At 32.4% G+C, this 16987-nt stretch overlaps 2 protein-coding genes across 5 annotated transcripts; both read left to right on the top strand.

Annotated features, from left to right (window-relative positions):
* Nucleotides 1-3269: 3269 nt before the first annotated feature.
* On the top strand, nucleotides 3270-8870 carry LOC112785140 (auxin response factor 6). 4 transcript variants are annotated; one of them, XM_025828581.3, is made up of 15 exons: nucleotides 3361-4399; nucleotides 4790-4902; nucleotides 5155-5253; nucleotides 5327-5383; nucleotides 5471-5626; nucleotides 5714-5798; nucleotides 5885-5975; nucleotides 6069-6233; nucleotides 6320-6442; nucleotides 6654-6729; nucleotides 6813-6960; nucleotides 7048-7926; nucleotides 8020-8081; nucleotides 8155-8345; nucleotides 8499-8870. In XM_025828581.3, exons 1-15 carry the CDS (start codon nucleotides 4357-4359, stop codon nucleotides 8692-8694), a joined length of 2484 nt encoding a protein of 827 aa, XP_025684366.1. In that variant the 5' UTR covers nucleotides 3361-4356; the 3' UTR covers nucleotides 8695-8870. The 4 variants fall into 4 exon arrangements, with proteins under 4 accessions (XP_025684364.1, XP_025684365.1, XP_025684366.1 ...); XM_072229104.1 differs by having other exon boundaries at nucleotides 7051-7926; XM_025828579.3 differs by having other exon boundaries at nucleotides 3270-4399; nucleotides 7048-8081.
* A 6954-nt stretch (nucleotides 8871-15824) lies between these two features.
* Nucleotides 15825-16733, top strand: LOC112783960 (large ribosomal subunit protein eL38z/eL38y). The gene is made up of 3 exons (XM_025827050.3): nucleotides 15825-15961; nucleotides 16170-16353; nucleotides 16470-16733. The coding sequence occupies exons 1-3, from the start codon at nucleotides 15959-15961 to the stop codon at nucleotides 16490-16492; spliced, it is 210 nt and encodes a 69-aa protein (XP_025682835.1). The 5' UTR covers nucleotides 15825-15958; the 3' UTR covers nucleotides 16493-16733.
* The last annotated feature ends 254 nt before the right edge of the window (nucleotides 16734-16987 follow it).

Genomic DNA, 16987 nt, shown 5'->3' on the forward strand with positions numbered 1-16987 from the left:
AAATGCATTGTGGTGTCAGAGCCGGAACTAGATTAAATTTTGGGGAGGGGTCAAAAAATAATTTTATAATGAAAAGATATTAAAATAAAACTCTTAAAAGAGATTATATTATTGAAAAATATTTTATTTATTTTAATTTATAAATTTTTTATTTAAATTATAAATTTAATTTTAAAATTAGTTAATATTAGCTAACTAGAATTTATTTTTTATAATTTTTATATAAATGTAAAAAAATGCATAATTAATTTTTAGTTAGTTAACATTAGTCAACTTTATAATTTAGAGTTTATAATTTATTGTACAAGATTAAAAGTTTATAACGTAAGATTTAGAATTTAAAATAAGTAAAATAATTTTAAAAAAGTTGACTAAAAAAATTAATTTCCTAATATTATTCTAGATATATTAGTTATATATATAATAAATTGAAATGTAAAATTATATTCAAGTGACAAATCATTATTCACAATTTAAAAAAGAGAGACATAATTAATTAGGGGTATTGTTATTATTAGGAAAGAGTAATGTCTATCTAGGTCTATGATGTCTAATAATTCGGCTGTTAACCCTACCTAGCTACTCTAAGTTGGGTTGTACGAATTTAATTTTGACCTTAGCTTGTTATATTTTGTCTCGTAGTTGTAGTGTTATATTTGGATTAGTGAGATTCAATTCAAATATTGTTCTCTTTGAAAAGGATAATTATAAAATTGTGTGGCCTTAACAGTATATTGTAGTCATGACTTAAAGTTAAATAGGTATAATATTAAGTCCTTTCATTTTAAATTAATTGTGTTTTCTTTTTAGTTTTATATTTGTTTCAAACTGATCATTATATATTTGTAGATTTCAATAACTCATTAATTAATTTATATCTAATATGTTCTTTAAACAATTATTAGAAGGAAAATACTAGCAAAAATTATAATCATATAAAGAAAAAACGTGTAATAATAATAAGGATATTTTTATTTTTAAAATTTATTATATCAATAAAATTTAATATTATCTTAATAATTATACATAATTAAAAGAGATAATTAATTTAAAATGGAGGAGTAATCCATGAGAATCAAGGTTTTGATACTATATATACATGATTTGTTGGCTTTTCATATGATATAATAATGGGAGCCACTCAAATAAAGACGTTTAAAATGTCTTTTTTGAAAAATATTTTTTAATAATTAAAATTTAGTATATATAATCGATTAAACTGTGTTATTTTTGTCAAATTAGGCCAGACAAATTAATTTAATCGAAAAAATGGTGAATCAAATCTTGAACCGGTCTAAATTTATTTTTTTTTATAAAAAATAATTATAATATCCTTTTTATAGAAAATAACTAAAATACTTCTATATATATATATATATATATTGAAAACTCTAAATCCTAACCCTATACTATGATGGCAAGAAGTAAATAATTAGAATTTAGGATTCTCAAAATTAATATATATAATAAGAGTATTTTAGTTATTTTCTATAATAAGGGTATTATAGTAATTTTCTATTAAAAAATAATATAAACTTAGACCAATTCAAGATTTGATTCACCATTTTTTCGGTCAAATTAATTTGTCTGGTCTAATTTTGACAAAAAATAATACGATTTAATCAATTATATGTGTTAAATTTAATTACTAAAAATATTTTTAAAAAAATATTTTAGACGTCTTTATTTAAGTGACTCCCTATAATATCACATGTAGATACATAATTACTAGTTTTTTTTTTTCTATTTACATAAACACTGCAAGACTTGTCAGTTTCCGTGAACTGGCCCGGATGGTAGGGCTTTGTTATAAATTTGGATTTAACTTTGCATATTATTTGTATAAACTTGAATTAATACTTTTCTACCCCCCTCCCCCAATCTGTTTTTCAAAAGAATACCAGTTATTTTATTATAATTATATTAAAATATGTAATAATAGAGTAGCAAACCATTTTGCTAATTAATAAGATATAAATTCCATGATTTCAACTGAAAAATGGAAAATACTTGATTAACTATTATATATATGAGACGCTGAATAATCTTCTCTATCCTATTATGGATAGATAGTTGAACTCCAAGTTGGATATTGCATTGTCAAAATCAATGCACCTGCACTTAAGTAGATTTTTCAATTGGTCCAATCTTCCCTACTCTTCTTAAATGGCCCTTCCTACCAAAACCTCCCCCATCATATTCTCTTTCACTATACAATTCTACGTAGCCTTATCCGTACATATACATGCATGCATGTATATACATATCTCTGTATTATACTACTCCCCTCACCTTCCCATGCAAAAAAAAAAAAAAAAAACCCCCAAAACATACAAGTTCCTACTAATGAAGACTAATAATTCAGTTAGATTATTTTAGTAATGATCAATATTTTTAGACATTATTGTGCACTTGTTGAAGAATATAAATAGAAAATTTTAACTTTTTGATGTATTTAATTTATTCCCAATTTAATATTCTTGATAACTTAGACATTTTAAGACAGAGAAAAGAAGGTATATATTTTCGATTTTTTTTATAATTATTTACTCACTTAATAAAAGTTGGACATAGACGGATATATATATAATAAAATAAGTATGTATTTACATAATTCTTTGTCCTATCTATATTTTTTGTCACCTGATTTGTATTTTGTTTAACATAACATGTGCATATATTTTAACCATACTCACATAAAAATATAAAAATGTATGTAATTGTAATAGATGAAGGAACGAATGAATTTGGTGGAAACTCAAGTCCAGTTGACTTCACGTGAAGTTGATAGATGAGAGCCGTTAGATAATTTGACTGATTTGACTAAATTTTTATCTAACGACTCTCAGTTATCAATTTTACGTGAAATCGACTAGTTATTAATTTTACGTGAAGTCGACTGCAACTGAGTTTTTAGTTTACTATATGATTGAGAGAATAAGAATACTAACACTATAAAGAAGGGTACGTAGCTTCGTCCAAAGTTAGAATGTTGAAGGCGATGTAAAATTCTAAATTTCCCAACTGGGCTATCTGAACAAATAATGATAAACTTAGTAGTAAGTAGTAACAACTAAGAAGACATAAGAGGTTAGTTAATAATAAGGTGAAAACTCAGTTGAAGTCGATTTCACGTGAAGTTTAAGAACTGTTAGATGATTTAACTGATTTGACTAAATTTTTATCTAATAGCTCTTAAATATCAACTGAAGTCGACTTCATTGTAAAAGTAGAAAATATACAAGTAAATGAAAAATAGAATAAATAATAAGAAAAGAAAAAGGAAAACAGTGAAACGTTCTCTCATACTAGAAAAAATCTGACAGCAGTACATAGTGTGTTTCTCCCTCTTAAAATGACACCAAAAAATAATGGCGGTTGTGTTCTCACTTCTCACTTCTCATAGTCATTTGCATTGATTGATTGAAGCTGTGAGAGAGAGAGAGAGAGAGAGAGAGAGAGGGGAAAGCAATAGTAGTAAGTATAGTAAGTAGCAACAAGCATGGCCACAGGAACAAGCTGCAACTAGTACTATTACTATTACAGTATTACTATTACTACTACTGCCACCATCACCATAAACCATAAACCATAATCACAGCCATGCTTTTTTTCTAACTCATTATTTTGTTTTTCTTCTTTGCCATTACAGGAAAATAAAATGAGCCAAACGCTATAAACCTGACCCCTGGATTCTATTTGGTACTCCTGAATATATAATACACAAACACACACTTGTTTATTTTTTTTCGTGCCATCAAAAACCTCCCCCACCGCTATTCACTTTCCAAGTTTATCACTTTATCTCTTTCCTTCTTCTGGGTTTTGCTTCTTTTCTTGAGATCTGTTCTCTTCTGAGATCTGTTTGGTTTTGCAAGTTTGTTCTGTTATTCAGCTTCTTGGGGTTATTTCCTTTGAACTAAGTTGGTTGCTTTGTTTTGGTGGTATGAGGTATTTGGTTGAAGATTGGAACCTGGGGTGGTGGGGGTTGAGGAGGAGTATTAGCGAATGAGGCATAAAGCTATAGTCTTTTGCAGTGATACTGGTTTTGGTTGAAGGGTGGGAATCTTGTAGGAGGTGTGTACAAGGTTCTGTTTCTAAGAGATTTTGGTTTTTGTTGTTGAAGGGGAACAAGAGGATAACAAGAATGATATTCTGTAGGGGGAAAGAAGGGACTAAAAGCTTGGTTTTGTGGTGTGGGTGTCATTTTCCCAAGACTTTGTTGCTCAATTGGTCTACTTAATAAGAAGGTGCTTTTATTTGGAATCATTGATTGTGTGTTGGGAGACCTCAATTTTATTTTAAGGTTACAACAACTTGTTGAATTCCCTTTCTTTTTCTGCTGAAAGAGAAAATATGAGACTTTCTTCAGCTGGTTTTAGTCCTCCACCACAAGAAGGTATGTTTAACTCTTTGCTTTTTCCAGGTTATTCTTCACCTCATTCATCTCTTCATGTTTCCCAGTTGCTTTTTGTGTTAAAAAGTTTTGGAATTTTTTTATGGGCGCTTATTGAAGTTTTTAATTTAATGTCCACTGTCCAACATATGGTTTTGTTCTTACAAAATGTATTTGAAATTTTTGAGGTGGGGATTAGGAAAATCAAAACCTTTTTTTTTTGAGCTGCAGTTTGTCTTGTTTTGTCACAACTGATTGTCTAGAGAAAGTGTTTTCAAAATGTGTAGCAGCCACTTCTTCTGGTGCTTGCTCTAGTGTTTTGAGATCTTGGTTTTCTTTACATCAATTTGTTGTTTGAGCAAGTTATGATGAAATTTTGGTGGTGTTTTGAAGGGGAAAAGCGAGTTCTGGACTCAGAACTTTGGCATGCATGTGCTGGTCCCCTTGTTTCTTTACCTGCAGTTGGGAGCCGTGTGGTGTACTTTCCACAAGGTCACAGTGAACAGGTATGTTGAAAATATGATATTAGATTATTATTATTATTATTAAGCATAATAAAGTGATGATCATTTTCTGGGCTTGAAGATTGTTTCTTGTCTCTTGTCTCTCTATCTTTTATTCTTGTTGCCACTGTTAATTTGGAGGATGGGGTTTCTGTTACACACAAATTAATTAACAACACTTTAACCCATGATAGAAACCAACCAGTACATGACCTTCATGTAATTTTTTATCTGATTTACTTCTTTTGCTCTCAGGTGGCAGTGTCAACTAATAAGGAAGTGGATGCTCATATTCCCAACTACCCAAGCTTGCCACCCCAACTCATTTGTCAACTCCATAATCTTACTATGCATGTAGGAGATTATTCACTACCTAACTTTTTATATTTGGGTTTGCTAGCTCTTGTTTTGATTATTTTGGATTCAGGCCGATGCTGAGACCGATGAAGTGTATGCACAGATGACCTTACAACCTTTGAATCCTGTATGGTATCTTGTTTTACCTGATAACTGATTATTACAGTTTGTAAAGTTAGTTATATCTTTGTTTTTACTGTGATGATGTTTGCAGCAAGAGCAAAAGGAGGCATATCTTCCAGCAGAGTTGGGAAGTCCAAGCAAACAGCCAACAAACTACTTCTGCAAGACTTTGACAGCCAGTGACACAAGCACCCATGGAGGATTCTCTGTTCCTCGCCGAGCAGCAGAGAAAGTCTTTCCTCCATTGGTAAACTTACTCCAGAGACATGCTACAAACCTTGCACTTAGCTCATCAAATCTGTTAACTTTGTGTTTTTATGATTTTGATGTACAGGATTTCTCTCAACAGCCTCCTGCTCAAGAGTTGATTGCAAGGGATTTGCATGGCAATGAATGGAAATTCAGACATATCTTTCGAGGTGAGTTGTAAAGTGGACATTGATTCAGTGTTGGGGGATGAAGAATTGAAGATGAGATCAGTTTGAAATTCTTTCAATTTATGCAGGCCAGCCTAAAAGGCATCTACTCACAACCGGATGGAGTGTTTTTGTTAGTGCTAAAAGGCTTGTTGCTGGTGATTCTGTGCTCTTTATCTGGCAAGTAATTTAATTCTTTCCTGCTCATTAATTATGTTTTTGAGCTTTGAGAATATTCGTGTTTCTAACTTGAGAGCCTAATTTCTTTAATAGGAATGACAAGAACCAGTTGCTTCTTGGCATCCGACGCGCGAATCGACCACAAACTGTGATGCCTTCCTCAGTGTTGTCAAGTGATAGCATGCATTTGGGGCTTCTTGCTGCTGCAGCTCATGCAGCTGCAACCAATAGTCGTTTCACTATTTTCTATAATCCACGGTACAAAAGTAGTGCATGCATAATACTTGTTAAAATCTCTGTTCAAGGTTAATTGCCTGGGATTGACATGATCTTCTTAAATTCAGTGCTAGTCCATCAGAATTCGTCATACCTCTGGCAAAGTATGTTAAGGCTGTGTATCATACTCGAGTTTCAGTTGGTATGCGCTTCAGGATGCTGTTTGAAACTGAGGAGTCCAGTGTGCGACGGTATGTTTCCAAATCTTTTCTTAATGGTGAAAACTCAAGTGTAGTCGATTTCACCTGAAGTTGATAACTGAGAGCCGTTAGATGATTTGACTGATTTGACTAAATTTTCATCTAACGGCTCTCAACTATCAACTTCACGCCTGAGTTTCCACCTTTCTTAATACCATGTAAATGCCTGCATTTGTTGAATCATACCTTGTTGCTTTGGCAGATATATGGGCACCATAACTGGCATTAGTGACTTGGATGCTGCTAGGTGGCCAAATTCACATTGGCGCTCTGTGAAGGTTTGTAAGGAGCATTATATTATTGTTATTTGATTAAATTTGTAGCATTTTCAAGTGTTATCATTGATTGAGTTGGATTGCAGGTTGGTTGGGATGAATCCACTGCAGGAGAGAGGCAACCTAGAGTGTCTCTTTGGGAGATTGAGCCATTAACAACATTTCCTATGTATCCATCTCCATTTCCTCTACGCCTTAAACGACCTTGGCCTCCAGGACTACCATCATTCCATGGTAAACCTTGCCTCCTCCTATAGACCATTTCATTTCAACATTGCAAAACAAATAGAAATTCTCATTGTGCTCCCCATGAAATGCTAGCAGGATTGAAGGATGAAGATTTTGGTATGAGTTCTCCACTGATGTGGCTGCGAGACGCCGACAGGGGTGGTCTTCAGTCTCTAAATTTTCAGGGGATTGGAGTTAGTCCTTGGATGCAGCCGAGGTTTGATCCATCCATGCTGAATATGCAAACAGACATGTATCAAGCTGTGGCTGCAGCCGCACTTCAGGATCCTTCTAAACAGCATCCTTCTTCCTTACTTCAATTTCAGCAGCCACAGAACTTCCCAAACAGGACTACTGCTTTAATGCATTCACAGATATTGCAGCAATCACCACCTCAGCAAGCTTTCCAAATTGATCAAGAGAATCAGTCACAAACTCCAACACATGTTCAACTGCGTCCACAGCACCAGAACTCATTCAATAACCAGCTTCACCATCACAACAACCAGCAACAGCAACAGCAACCACAGCAGATTTCCAATTCAGTGTCTACAATGTCTCAGTTTGTTTCAAGTTCAGCAACTCAGCCTCTCTCACCACCTGTGCAAGCTATCTCTTCCTTGTGCCAACAGCAAAGCTTTTCAGATTCAAATGGAAACCCTGTCACCACTGCTAATGTTTCTCCTCTGCATAGTATCTTGGGATCCTTTCCCCAGGACGAAGCATCTCAGCTTCTGAACCTCCCTAGAAGTAGCTCTTGGATTCCTGTTCAAACATCATCAGCAGCATGGCCGTCGAAGCGAGTTGCAGTGGATCCTCTCCTTTCTTCCGGAGCATCTCAGTGCATTCTGCCTCAGGTGGAGCTGCAGAGTAGTATTTCTCAAAATGCAGTTACATTGCCACCCTTTCCTGGGAGGGAGTGCACAATAGACCAAGAAGGAAGCACTGATCCACACAACCATCTTTTATTTGGTGTTAACATAGAGCCTTCAACTCTTCTTGTGCATAGCCATGGTGACTCTCCCACCATTCCCTTTCAAACTTCTAACTACATGAGTACTGCAGGTGCCGATTCTTCAGGCTTCCTGCATCCCTCAGAAAATATGCCCAACAAAACCTTCGTGAAGGTTAGTTTTAGTTTTCCTCTGCTTAATATCAATTCATCTCCTTAATCAATATCTGATTCATTCTTGTTTACAGGTTTATAAGTCAGGGTCCTTCGGAAGATCACTGGATATCACTAAATTCAGCAGCTACCATGAGCTGCGCAGTGAACTAGCTCGCATGTTCGGCCTAGAAGGCGAGCTGGAGGACCCTTTGAGATCAGGCTGGCAGCTTGTATTTGTAGACCGCGAGAACGACGTTCTTCTCCTCGGCGATGGCCCCTGGCCGTAAGTACTAATTAGTAGAAACAAAATACAGCCAGAATTTGCCTTATTTAGCATTCATTAACTGTTGCAACAATTAATGAATGTTAAATAAGGTAAGTTATGCTTCTTTCTCTTGTTTATCACACATTTATTATGATCATGTTTGTTTCACAGGGAATTCGTAAATAGTGTATGGTGCATCAAGATACTTTCACCGCAAGAAGTGCAGCAAATGGGAAACTCCGGCCTAGAGCTCTTGAACTCAGTTCCGGTCCAAAGGCTCTCTAACAGTATCTGCGATGATTATGGGAGCCGAGACTCGAGAAGTTTAAGCACCGGGATAACCACGGTGGGATCATTAGACTACTGAATCAAATTAAAGTTACTAGGCATTTCTTCCATATTTTGTAATATTATAGTCTCTACTCTTAAGCCTTCTGTTTTTTTGGTTCTTTTGTTTTCATGTTCTTCAGACAATACTGTAACTATATATGGCATATAGTCATTGTGCTAGCTACAATATATTACAACACCTAATTCGTCAAAGATACTTCTCTCCCTTAGTTTCATTTTTAGTTACCGTATATTTTATGATTTTAAGTTGGTGGAAATTCAGGTACAGTCAATTTCGTGAAATTGATACTTGAGAATCGTTAGATGATTTGACTGATTTGACTAAATTTTCATCTAACGGCTTTTAGATATCAACTTCACGTGAATTCGACTTCACCTGAATTTTCACCTTTTAAGTTAGATAAGATAATTTTGGATGTTTAAATAAAGTCAACCTTAGAAAAAGGAGGGTGACTTAGTCTCTTATAATTACAAAGCCATGTGAAGTAGTGTCCCTATGATCGTTCCATTAATGTGAAAGTGGCCTTATTTGTCGTCTTCTTTGGTTCTGGCCATGCACCCTTTTTTACCTTGTTATTGCTTTTGTTTCATGAGTCGCAAAGTGAAATTAATAAAGCTCTGCATTATTTTGTCCATTTCGAACTTGTTTAATTATGCTTTCTCCAATTTTTTGTGTCCCCAAGTAGTTGGAATTATTTAAGCCTAAAAATTCCTTGGATATTTGGAATACTTCAGTTCGTACAAATTTAAACTCCAAGATTTGTCGTTAGGCAAATCTTAAGAGATAAGCATTGCTAATGATTGAGATTCGGTACGCAGTAACAAATTGTACAAAGTCTAATAATGAAATTTATTTATTTTATAGATTTAACTAGACACATATTAAAGTTATTAATTAAACATTTTTTTATAGAAAAGATATAAATTAAAGTTCTTCTACTCATAATAACTTTAACACGTGTCTTTATTACATCACGTATTAACCATGATAACCGCTTTATTATGAGTTAGGTACGTACGTAGATTGAAGTTGATAGCGACGAGAACTTCATTGATTCTCATAACGTGCAGTGTTAGATACATTTAATCATAGCTAGTTCCTAGCTTTTTGTTTTCTTCCCCTTGAAAGGTGTTTCACGTTTCAGCGAATGCAAGGAGAGCCTAATTTGAGGTTTACTTTTTTAGTTGGCACCATTAGGTACCTTTAGCCAAATTAGGGCACTAGGAACATGTAGGATAAAGCTAATAAGCTTAGAGTTGAGTGTAGGATTATTGTAAGGTCCTACATCGATTGGAGAGAAAAACAAAGCATGCCTTATAAGGGTGTGGATACCTCTCTCTAACAGTTACAATTATTGTGTTGTGTAATTGCATTGTCTTCAATAATAGGTATTTGCATATAAACAAAATAATAAATATTTAGGATATCAAACACAAATTTTTAAATAAAAAATAAAAAGTAAGTATATATTATTAAGATATATAATGTATGTTGATAGGAAAGTTATATCTAAAATGATAAAAGAATAAATATTTACAGAATACACAAAAACTCCATGTACAAATTAAGTAATTTCTGTATTATTGTTTTGATGCCTAATACCAAGTTGTGGGAGCTTTTTTTCTTGGTATGGAATGGTGACCAGGTAGGGCACTATCTATACCAATGATATAAATACTAATAAAATATAGGGCTGGCAAACCAACAAACCTTACCCCACCTTATTACTTGTATTTATAGTTGGGGATGATATATTCATTCTTAGCTTGTCAATCATATGATATTGTTTTACCACCTTATAATTATTAATATTAATAAAATCGTTTTTACTACTCAAATAAACACGATTGTTATTATTTTTGTTTCTTGGGGACTCAGTCAGTCACAGCATGACTAATAAAAGAAGGTTGTAATAATAACCTTTGTTTGAACAATTATACATGCAAATTTAATTTACGATGAGAAATTTGGCAATGCAATATTGAAAAGACTTGCATTATGACTATGACTTATTTAGCTTTAACTATATATATATATATATATATATATATATATATATATATATATATATATTCTTTTTTAGCTTCTAGAATTTATTTCTTAGTTCAAGATCCGACCCCTCTTATCTTACTAACTGGAATCAAAGAATTAGTAGATCTGTTCTGTCCAAAATGGGAATAGGCTAGGGTTATGAACTTAGAATCTAGAATCTGATGATCGAGTGAAATTTTAGCCCCGATTAGTAAAGGGCCCGAAAAATTTTCTAGTTATGAATCGAGAATAGAACCAATGGATGATGCTTGGTTACAATTTTAAATCCGTTATTATATGTTTGCTCTAGTTATAATACAACTCATATATATATATATATATATAAAAGTGGTATTATATTAATTCTCACAAAATTATCATTCTTACGTTAATTTGTTGGCTTGCCTATAGTCACAACAACTAGTATTTTTACCCGTAATAATATTATAGAAATATAATTTTTTTTTTAAATTATGGTCCACTTTATTTTAATAGTATAGATTATGCATGACACAAAAAATTTATAAAATCAAACTATTTTTATAACAAAATTTGTAGGCTGACAAAAGTCTCTAACTAAGAAGATCAAGATATCTATAGATAAAAAATCAAATAATAAAATTTTTAGTTATTATTTTTATATGAAAAGTCTAATTTTTTATTAATAATTAATTTTAACATTTGTTATCTAAAATTTAATATAATTTAACGTGTATAATTTAACATTTAATTATATGTTAAGTCTGTTGTACAAATAGAAATAATTAATTTTTATACTTGTTATTTAAAAATAATATTTTTTATCTCTATGTATATAAAAATATAATTAGATATTAGCATAAAAAAATTATACTGATAGTTATAAAATTAACTCAAAATTAATTTTTTTAAAACAATTGAATCTTGATTCTAACTTTTAATTATAACATTAGTATTCTCTCCAAACTATATGTAATAAATATTTGAAAAAAGAGAAATGAAAATATAGATTAGAAAGATAAGCGGTGAAAATTTAAAACTAAATAAAAAATTAAAAACTATGTATATAATAATAATAATAATAATAATAATAATAATAATAATAATAATAATAATAATAATAATAATAATAATAATAATAATAATAATAATAATAATAATTTTTATTTGAATTATATTATTTTGTTAATTTTATTTTTTATAGAACAGAAAGATAGAAAAAATAGAGAATGAGAGAAAAGAGAGAGAAAGATAAAGATGAAAAATGAGAGTGAGAGTGAGAATTTGTTAATTTTGGAAGAAAACATTTTATTTTAATTGTAAAAAAATATCAAATGACATATTTTGATTTATCAAATCACTAATATAAAATATAAATTATATATAGAGTAAAAATAGTTGAGAGAAATAGAAAAATGGAGAGAGGTATAGATGAGAAAATTTAGGAAGAGAGTTTATTAATTTAAAAAAAAATATTTTCACTCAATTTCAACAAGAGAGCGTCATGTGAAACATTTGATTATTAAATTAGATAATAATATAAGTATATTTCAATTTTAATTTTAATTTTAGTACAATTAAAGAATATCATCTTGCATATTTTGATTGTCAAATTAGTAATTAGTCATTTATATTGATAATAATATATAAACTAGATAGAGTGGTTGAAGGAATGAGAGAAATAGAGAAAGAAAAAGGGAGGAGGGGAGAACTTTTTAATTTTAGAGGAAAAGATTTTATTTCAATTGCAATAAGGAAGTGACATGTGACACATCTTGTTTGTCCCGTCGGTTAGGTGGAAATTCATCAATATCATAAAAAAACACCTCCAAAAACTCACAAACAACCGGAATTTGCTCAAGACTCTGGTCATCCTCCGAAACACTCGCCGTTAGCAGCATGATACCCTGACACTTATAATCAGAACAGTTCTGTAACGTTCTGATTTGTTTTAAAAACATTTTACATTTGAATTCTTTTATTATTATCCAACCCTCTACTTTTATCTAAATTCCTACACTACCCTTATTTCTTTTACCAAACCCTAATCCTAATTAACACCCAATTATCCTTTTACCCCAAAGAAATCCTAGCCCCCTTTTTTTTCAGCAACACACACACACACACACCTAACAGCAGCAGCTGGGAATGAAAGAAAAAAAAAAGAAAGGAAGAGGGGAAGAAGGGAAGGGGGAGAGCAGAGGGGAAGGGAGACCGGTGAAGGGAAAAGAGAAGAGGGAGGCGGCGCGGTGGGTGTTACTACCACCGTCGCCGCCGTTGTTGACATGGGAAGGGAGGGAGATCTGAGAGAGTGATATCCGAGAGAGAGAGAAGGGAGAAGATGCAACAGCGCTGGTGGGCCTCGTCACCGTGCTTGCCAAGTCTCCATCGCGTAGCTGTTGCCGCCTTGCTGCTGCTTCGCCGCCACCATGCTCTGCCGCATCACCGCCGAACTCGCCAACCCGCCGTTGCACACCAGAGGAAAGTGAGATCGAGCAGAGAGAGAGAGAGCAGTGACGCTGCCGTCGCTGTTGGGGCTGTCGCGGTGGTTGCCGTCATCACTGAAGGAGCTCGTCGCTGAGCTGCTGTGTCGCCGCAGGAGGAGAACTCGTCGGAAAGCTGCTGTCCTATCCGGCCGTGCTCTATCCTCCATTCTTCCTCCACTGGTTCCGCCATTATCATTGCTCTTTGAAAACGTCGTAGGAAGCGTTTCACACTTCTGTCAGTTCTGTTTCACCACTGTTCTAGCCTAGTTAGTGGTTGTTCTGTTTTGTTTCTGTTTTCGCTACTGTTTTACCACAGTTGTTGATGTTGTCGTCGTTGCTCTGCCTTTAGCCGTCGTCGCTTCTGTTCTGTCGTGCCCCTGTTCGCTGTTTTGCTTGCCTATTGGAGCTGCCGCTTCCACCATCCAAATTTTGGGCTCTTTCGTACCCTTTAGTTTGGTACTCCGAGTTTGGTCTCTTCAGTCCCTTGGGACTAAGTTGTGAGTAGGCTTTACATTTATAATTGTTTAATTGTGCATCTATAATTATTTTGACATGTATCTATTATGATCTTTGAATTATACTCATTATATTTGCTTTGAACGATAATAAATTGATTAGAATAATTGGTTTATTAGAATTAAATAATTCATTTTTATGAAGTTTATACTTTCAGAACTATACATGAGACTATATATATTTTTGATGAAGTTTTGCTTTATTCCAAAATGTTTGATTTTACTTGAATATCTGTTTTTGAAATATTTGTTGGTACTCACTTACTTTAAAAATTGTGAAATATATTTGAAATCTTTTATGATTGAAAAAGATTTCTGATGAGAAAGTATTATCTGATTTGATTTGATTCGATATCTTATATATTTTAAAGATAAAATATTTGTTGTATTTGAAATTATATGTTTTGAATTGGTTTGGGAGGCTCGTATTAGAAAACCGTAGTTAACGGCGGTTATGACGTTAACCTAGATGCATCTGGCTCAGACCTCAGCTAGCAGGGACGTTGCTAGCCTAACGTATAGGTCACACGTTGGATCTGTTATTTCGTACGGACACACTAGAGGAAAGGGCTACCCTTAGAGGTGGAGCCGCCCAAGTGTGGACTATTTGATTTGATTTCTGTATGAGAGCTCCCTTATTGATTCACTTATTCATATAAATTATTATTTTCTAACTAAAATTATTTTCATAATAATGTTTAGATGGTCTCATGTGAATTATAGATGTACTGTCTAGTCACTGAGTTGCAAAACTCACCCCTTTTTTTTTTTTTTAATATTTTTCAGGAATAAGTATTTGATTATGTGAGCTTTTCTATTCAAGAGCTGCAATGGGTTCTATTTCTTGTTGAGTTCTTAGACGTCATCTGCTCCATATGTCACATGCAGGATTCATCTATATTTATTTATTTTATTTTGTTCAATTATGTAATTATTCATTCTAAAAAGTGTAAATTTATCAAAAATTATTTGTAACATTTTTATTTACCTTATATTCGAATTTGTTAGGGTTACTAGGAAACTATTTTTCTTGAGCGCCAGTCATGACTCATTTTGGGCGGTGACAAGTTCACTGTCATAGAATTTAAATAATAATTATTCGCCACAACCGATCCTTCCATATACTCCAACACAAAATACACTAATTTTTCAAAACAGTTGAATAAAACATGATTCTTAAATAACCAGTCCAATACATGCATACATAACATGCATGGGATTGTTAGGTTCCTTATTAAGTAGTTCATTTTATGGGAGACTTACATACATATACATTACTAGTATTATTTCATTAAATAATAGATTGAGGATTAATTTTAATAATGCAGCATGCACGTGCAATGTAAAGTATTTTATTTTATAGTGTATATTAACTGTCAACAGTTTGTATTGAGAGGTTATAGTTTGAGAAAAGCCTCATTTCAATTTAAATTTAGGACATGCATATGCATTTGAGTTTATCCTAACTTTATATTGATAGTGTATAAATAGAAGATTGATTAAAGTAATTTTTGTTGGTAAAATTTACATGCAGTTGTGTCTATATAAAATTCATATTTAAAATTTTTTAAATAATTTAATAATTTTAACTAAATTATCATCTAATAATTATTAATTATCAATTTTATATAAAATAATTACATATAAATTTTTATCTTTTAATTTTTATTATAAACCACCAAAACTTACAAAATAAAAAAAATATCTTATAATTTAAGAAATTCAGGAACTAATAACTAATAAATAAAATAATTTAATTTAACACGTGTCCTAAATCTTCAGGGCATATGTTAAATTTATAAATTAAAAAAATTTATTAAAAATATAAATAAATTGAATTTTTATATATTTGTTTTATATTTATTAAATAAAAATATTTAAATTTTTTTACTAATGATAATCTAAGGACACGTTTTTTTTTTTTTTGTTTGCACCAATAGACGATCAAACAAGCAAGTTCCATTCCCATCCTCTATTGTTTAAGGACACGTTTTAACTAAATTCTAAATAAAAATAAAATATTAAAGTGAGCACTAAGCCCAATGTATTTGGTAAACGCAAGTCTACAATATGGGCTTTGAGGATTATTAGGGAAGGTTTATGGGCTGGCATTGGTTTGGGCTTTAGGGTCCAATTTCAGAGGGGTTGGATTAGGGTTTACGAGGGGGAAGACCGAAGACATATACATAATACATTGCATTCATTTTGGTTCCCTTTGCGGCTTCTCCTCTTTCTCACTGCACCCGTTGCTGCTTTGAAGTTGGAACCATGGTATGCCAATTTCACTTTCTCGAATTATCCCGTTTAATGAATTGTTAGGTTTTTGCAAATTAGCTACTCAGAGTTGTTTAAACACTATTGCATCGTTGATTGGTTATGGTTTATAGAATTATAGTCACTAATCATGTGTATATAAAGTTGTGTTCTTGAATGTTAATTTTGCAATGGTGTGTGATTGAGCTTATTTGTGTGTAAAAAGCCGAAGCAAATACATGAGATAAAGGATTTCCTTCTAACAGCAAGAAGGAAGGACGCAAGGTCAGTGAAGATAAAGAGGAGCAGAGATGTTGTTAAGTTCAAGGTCAGGTGCTCCAAGTACCTCTACACACTCTGTGTCTTTGATCCTGAAAAAGCTGATAAATTAAAGCAATCTCTCCCTCCTGGTAAGAGAGATGATTATAATATCTCAGTTAAAATGAATGTTTTTTTTTTTTTATTTAATGACATTTTGTTTGATCTATAACAACTAACTAACTTATAAAGTTGTTGGTTTTTTCAGGTTTGAGTGTGCAAGACCTGTAAAGGTGTTGACCAAGTATGTGTTTTTGAGGCCTTTGATGTTTGTTTTCATTATATTCTGATCAACATTGGGATATTTGTGAGTTAGTTGGTCTTCCTATTTAGATAGTCGTCCTATATAAGAATAGAACATGGTTGTTTACTTTTTTTTCATTTGTTATGAATGCATATTGTTTTCTGTCTAATGGAAGATGTCTCTACTCTGTCAAACTAAATATGGAGGAATTCATAGCCTTTTTCTGAATTTTTGGCTGGTGTTCTTTTCTCAGTATAGTTACAAGTTACAACTTACAACTTACAGGTATCACGTTACTATACTCAAGAGTGCAATCATATAAATCTTCTAAGCAATAGAGCGAAAATTGAAGTTCACTAATTGTTGATGCTCATTCATTTAACGTTGCTTTCTTATTTCTGTGATGTCAACTTCTTTAGTTCTCGGTAGACAAACATATGAACCAATAGATACAAAATTCAAGAAATTTTTAGAGTGCCCAA

Source organism: Arachis hypogaea, chromosome 20 (assembly GCF_003086295.3).
Source record: "Arachis hypogaea cultivar Tifrunner chromosome 20, arahy.Tifrunner.gnm2.J5K5, whole genome shotgun sequence".
Taxonomy (NCBI): Eukaryota; Viridiplantae; Streptophyta; class Magnoliopsida; order Fabales; family Fabaceae; genus Arachis; species Arachis hypogaea.

Excerpts from the sequence above, each read along its gene's own strand:
- LOC112785140 (XM_025828579.3), top strand. The coding sequence starts at position 4,357 with ATGAGACTTTCTTCAGCTGGTTTTAGTCCTCCACCACAAGAAG. Across the intron at positions 6,443-6,653 it reads GAGGAGTCCAGTGTGCGACG|ATATATGGGCACCATAACTG; the intron begins GTATGTTTCCAA and ends TTGCTTTGGCAG. Across the intron at positions 8,346-8,498 it reads CTCGGCGATGGCCCCTGGCC|GGAATTCGTAAATAGTGTAT; the intron begins GTAAGTACTAAT and ends TTTGTTTCACAG.
- LOC112783960 (XM_025827050.3), top strand. Across the intron at positions 16,354-16,469 it reads AAAGCAATCTCTCCCTCCTG|GTTTGAGTGTGCAAGACCTG; the intron begins GTAAGAGAGATG and ends TGGTTTTTTCAG.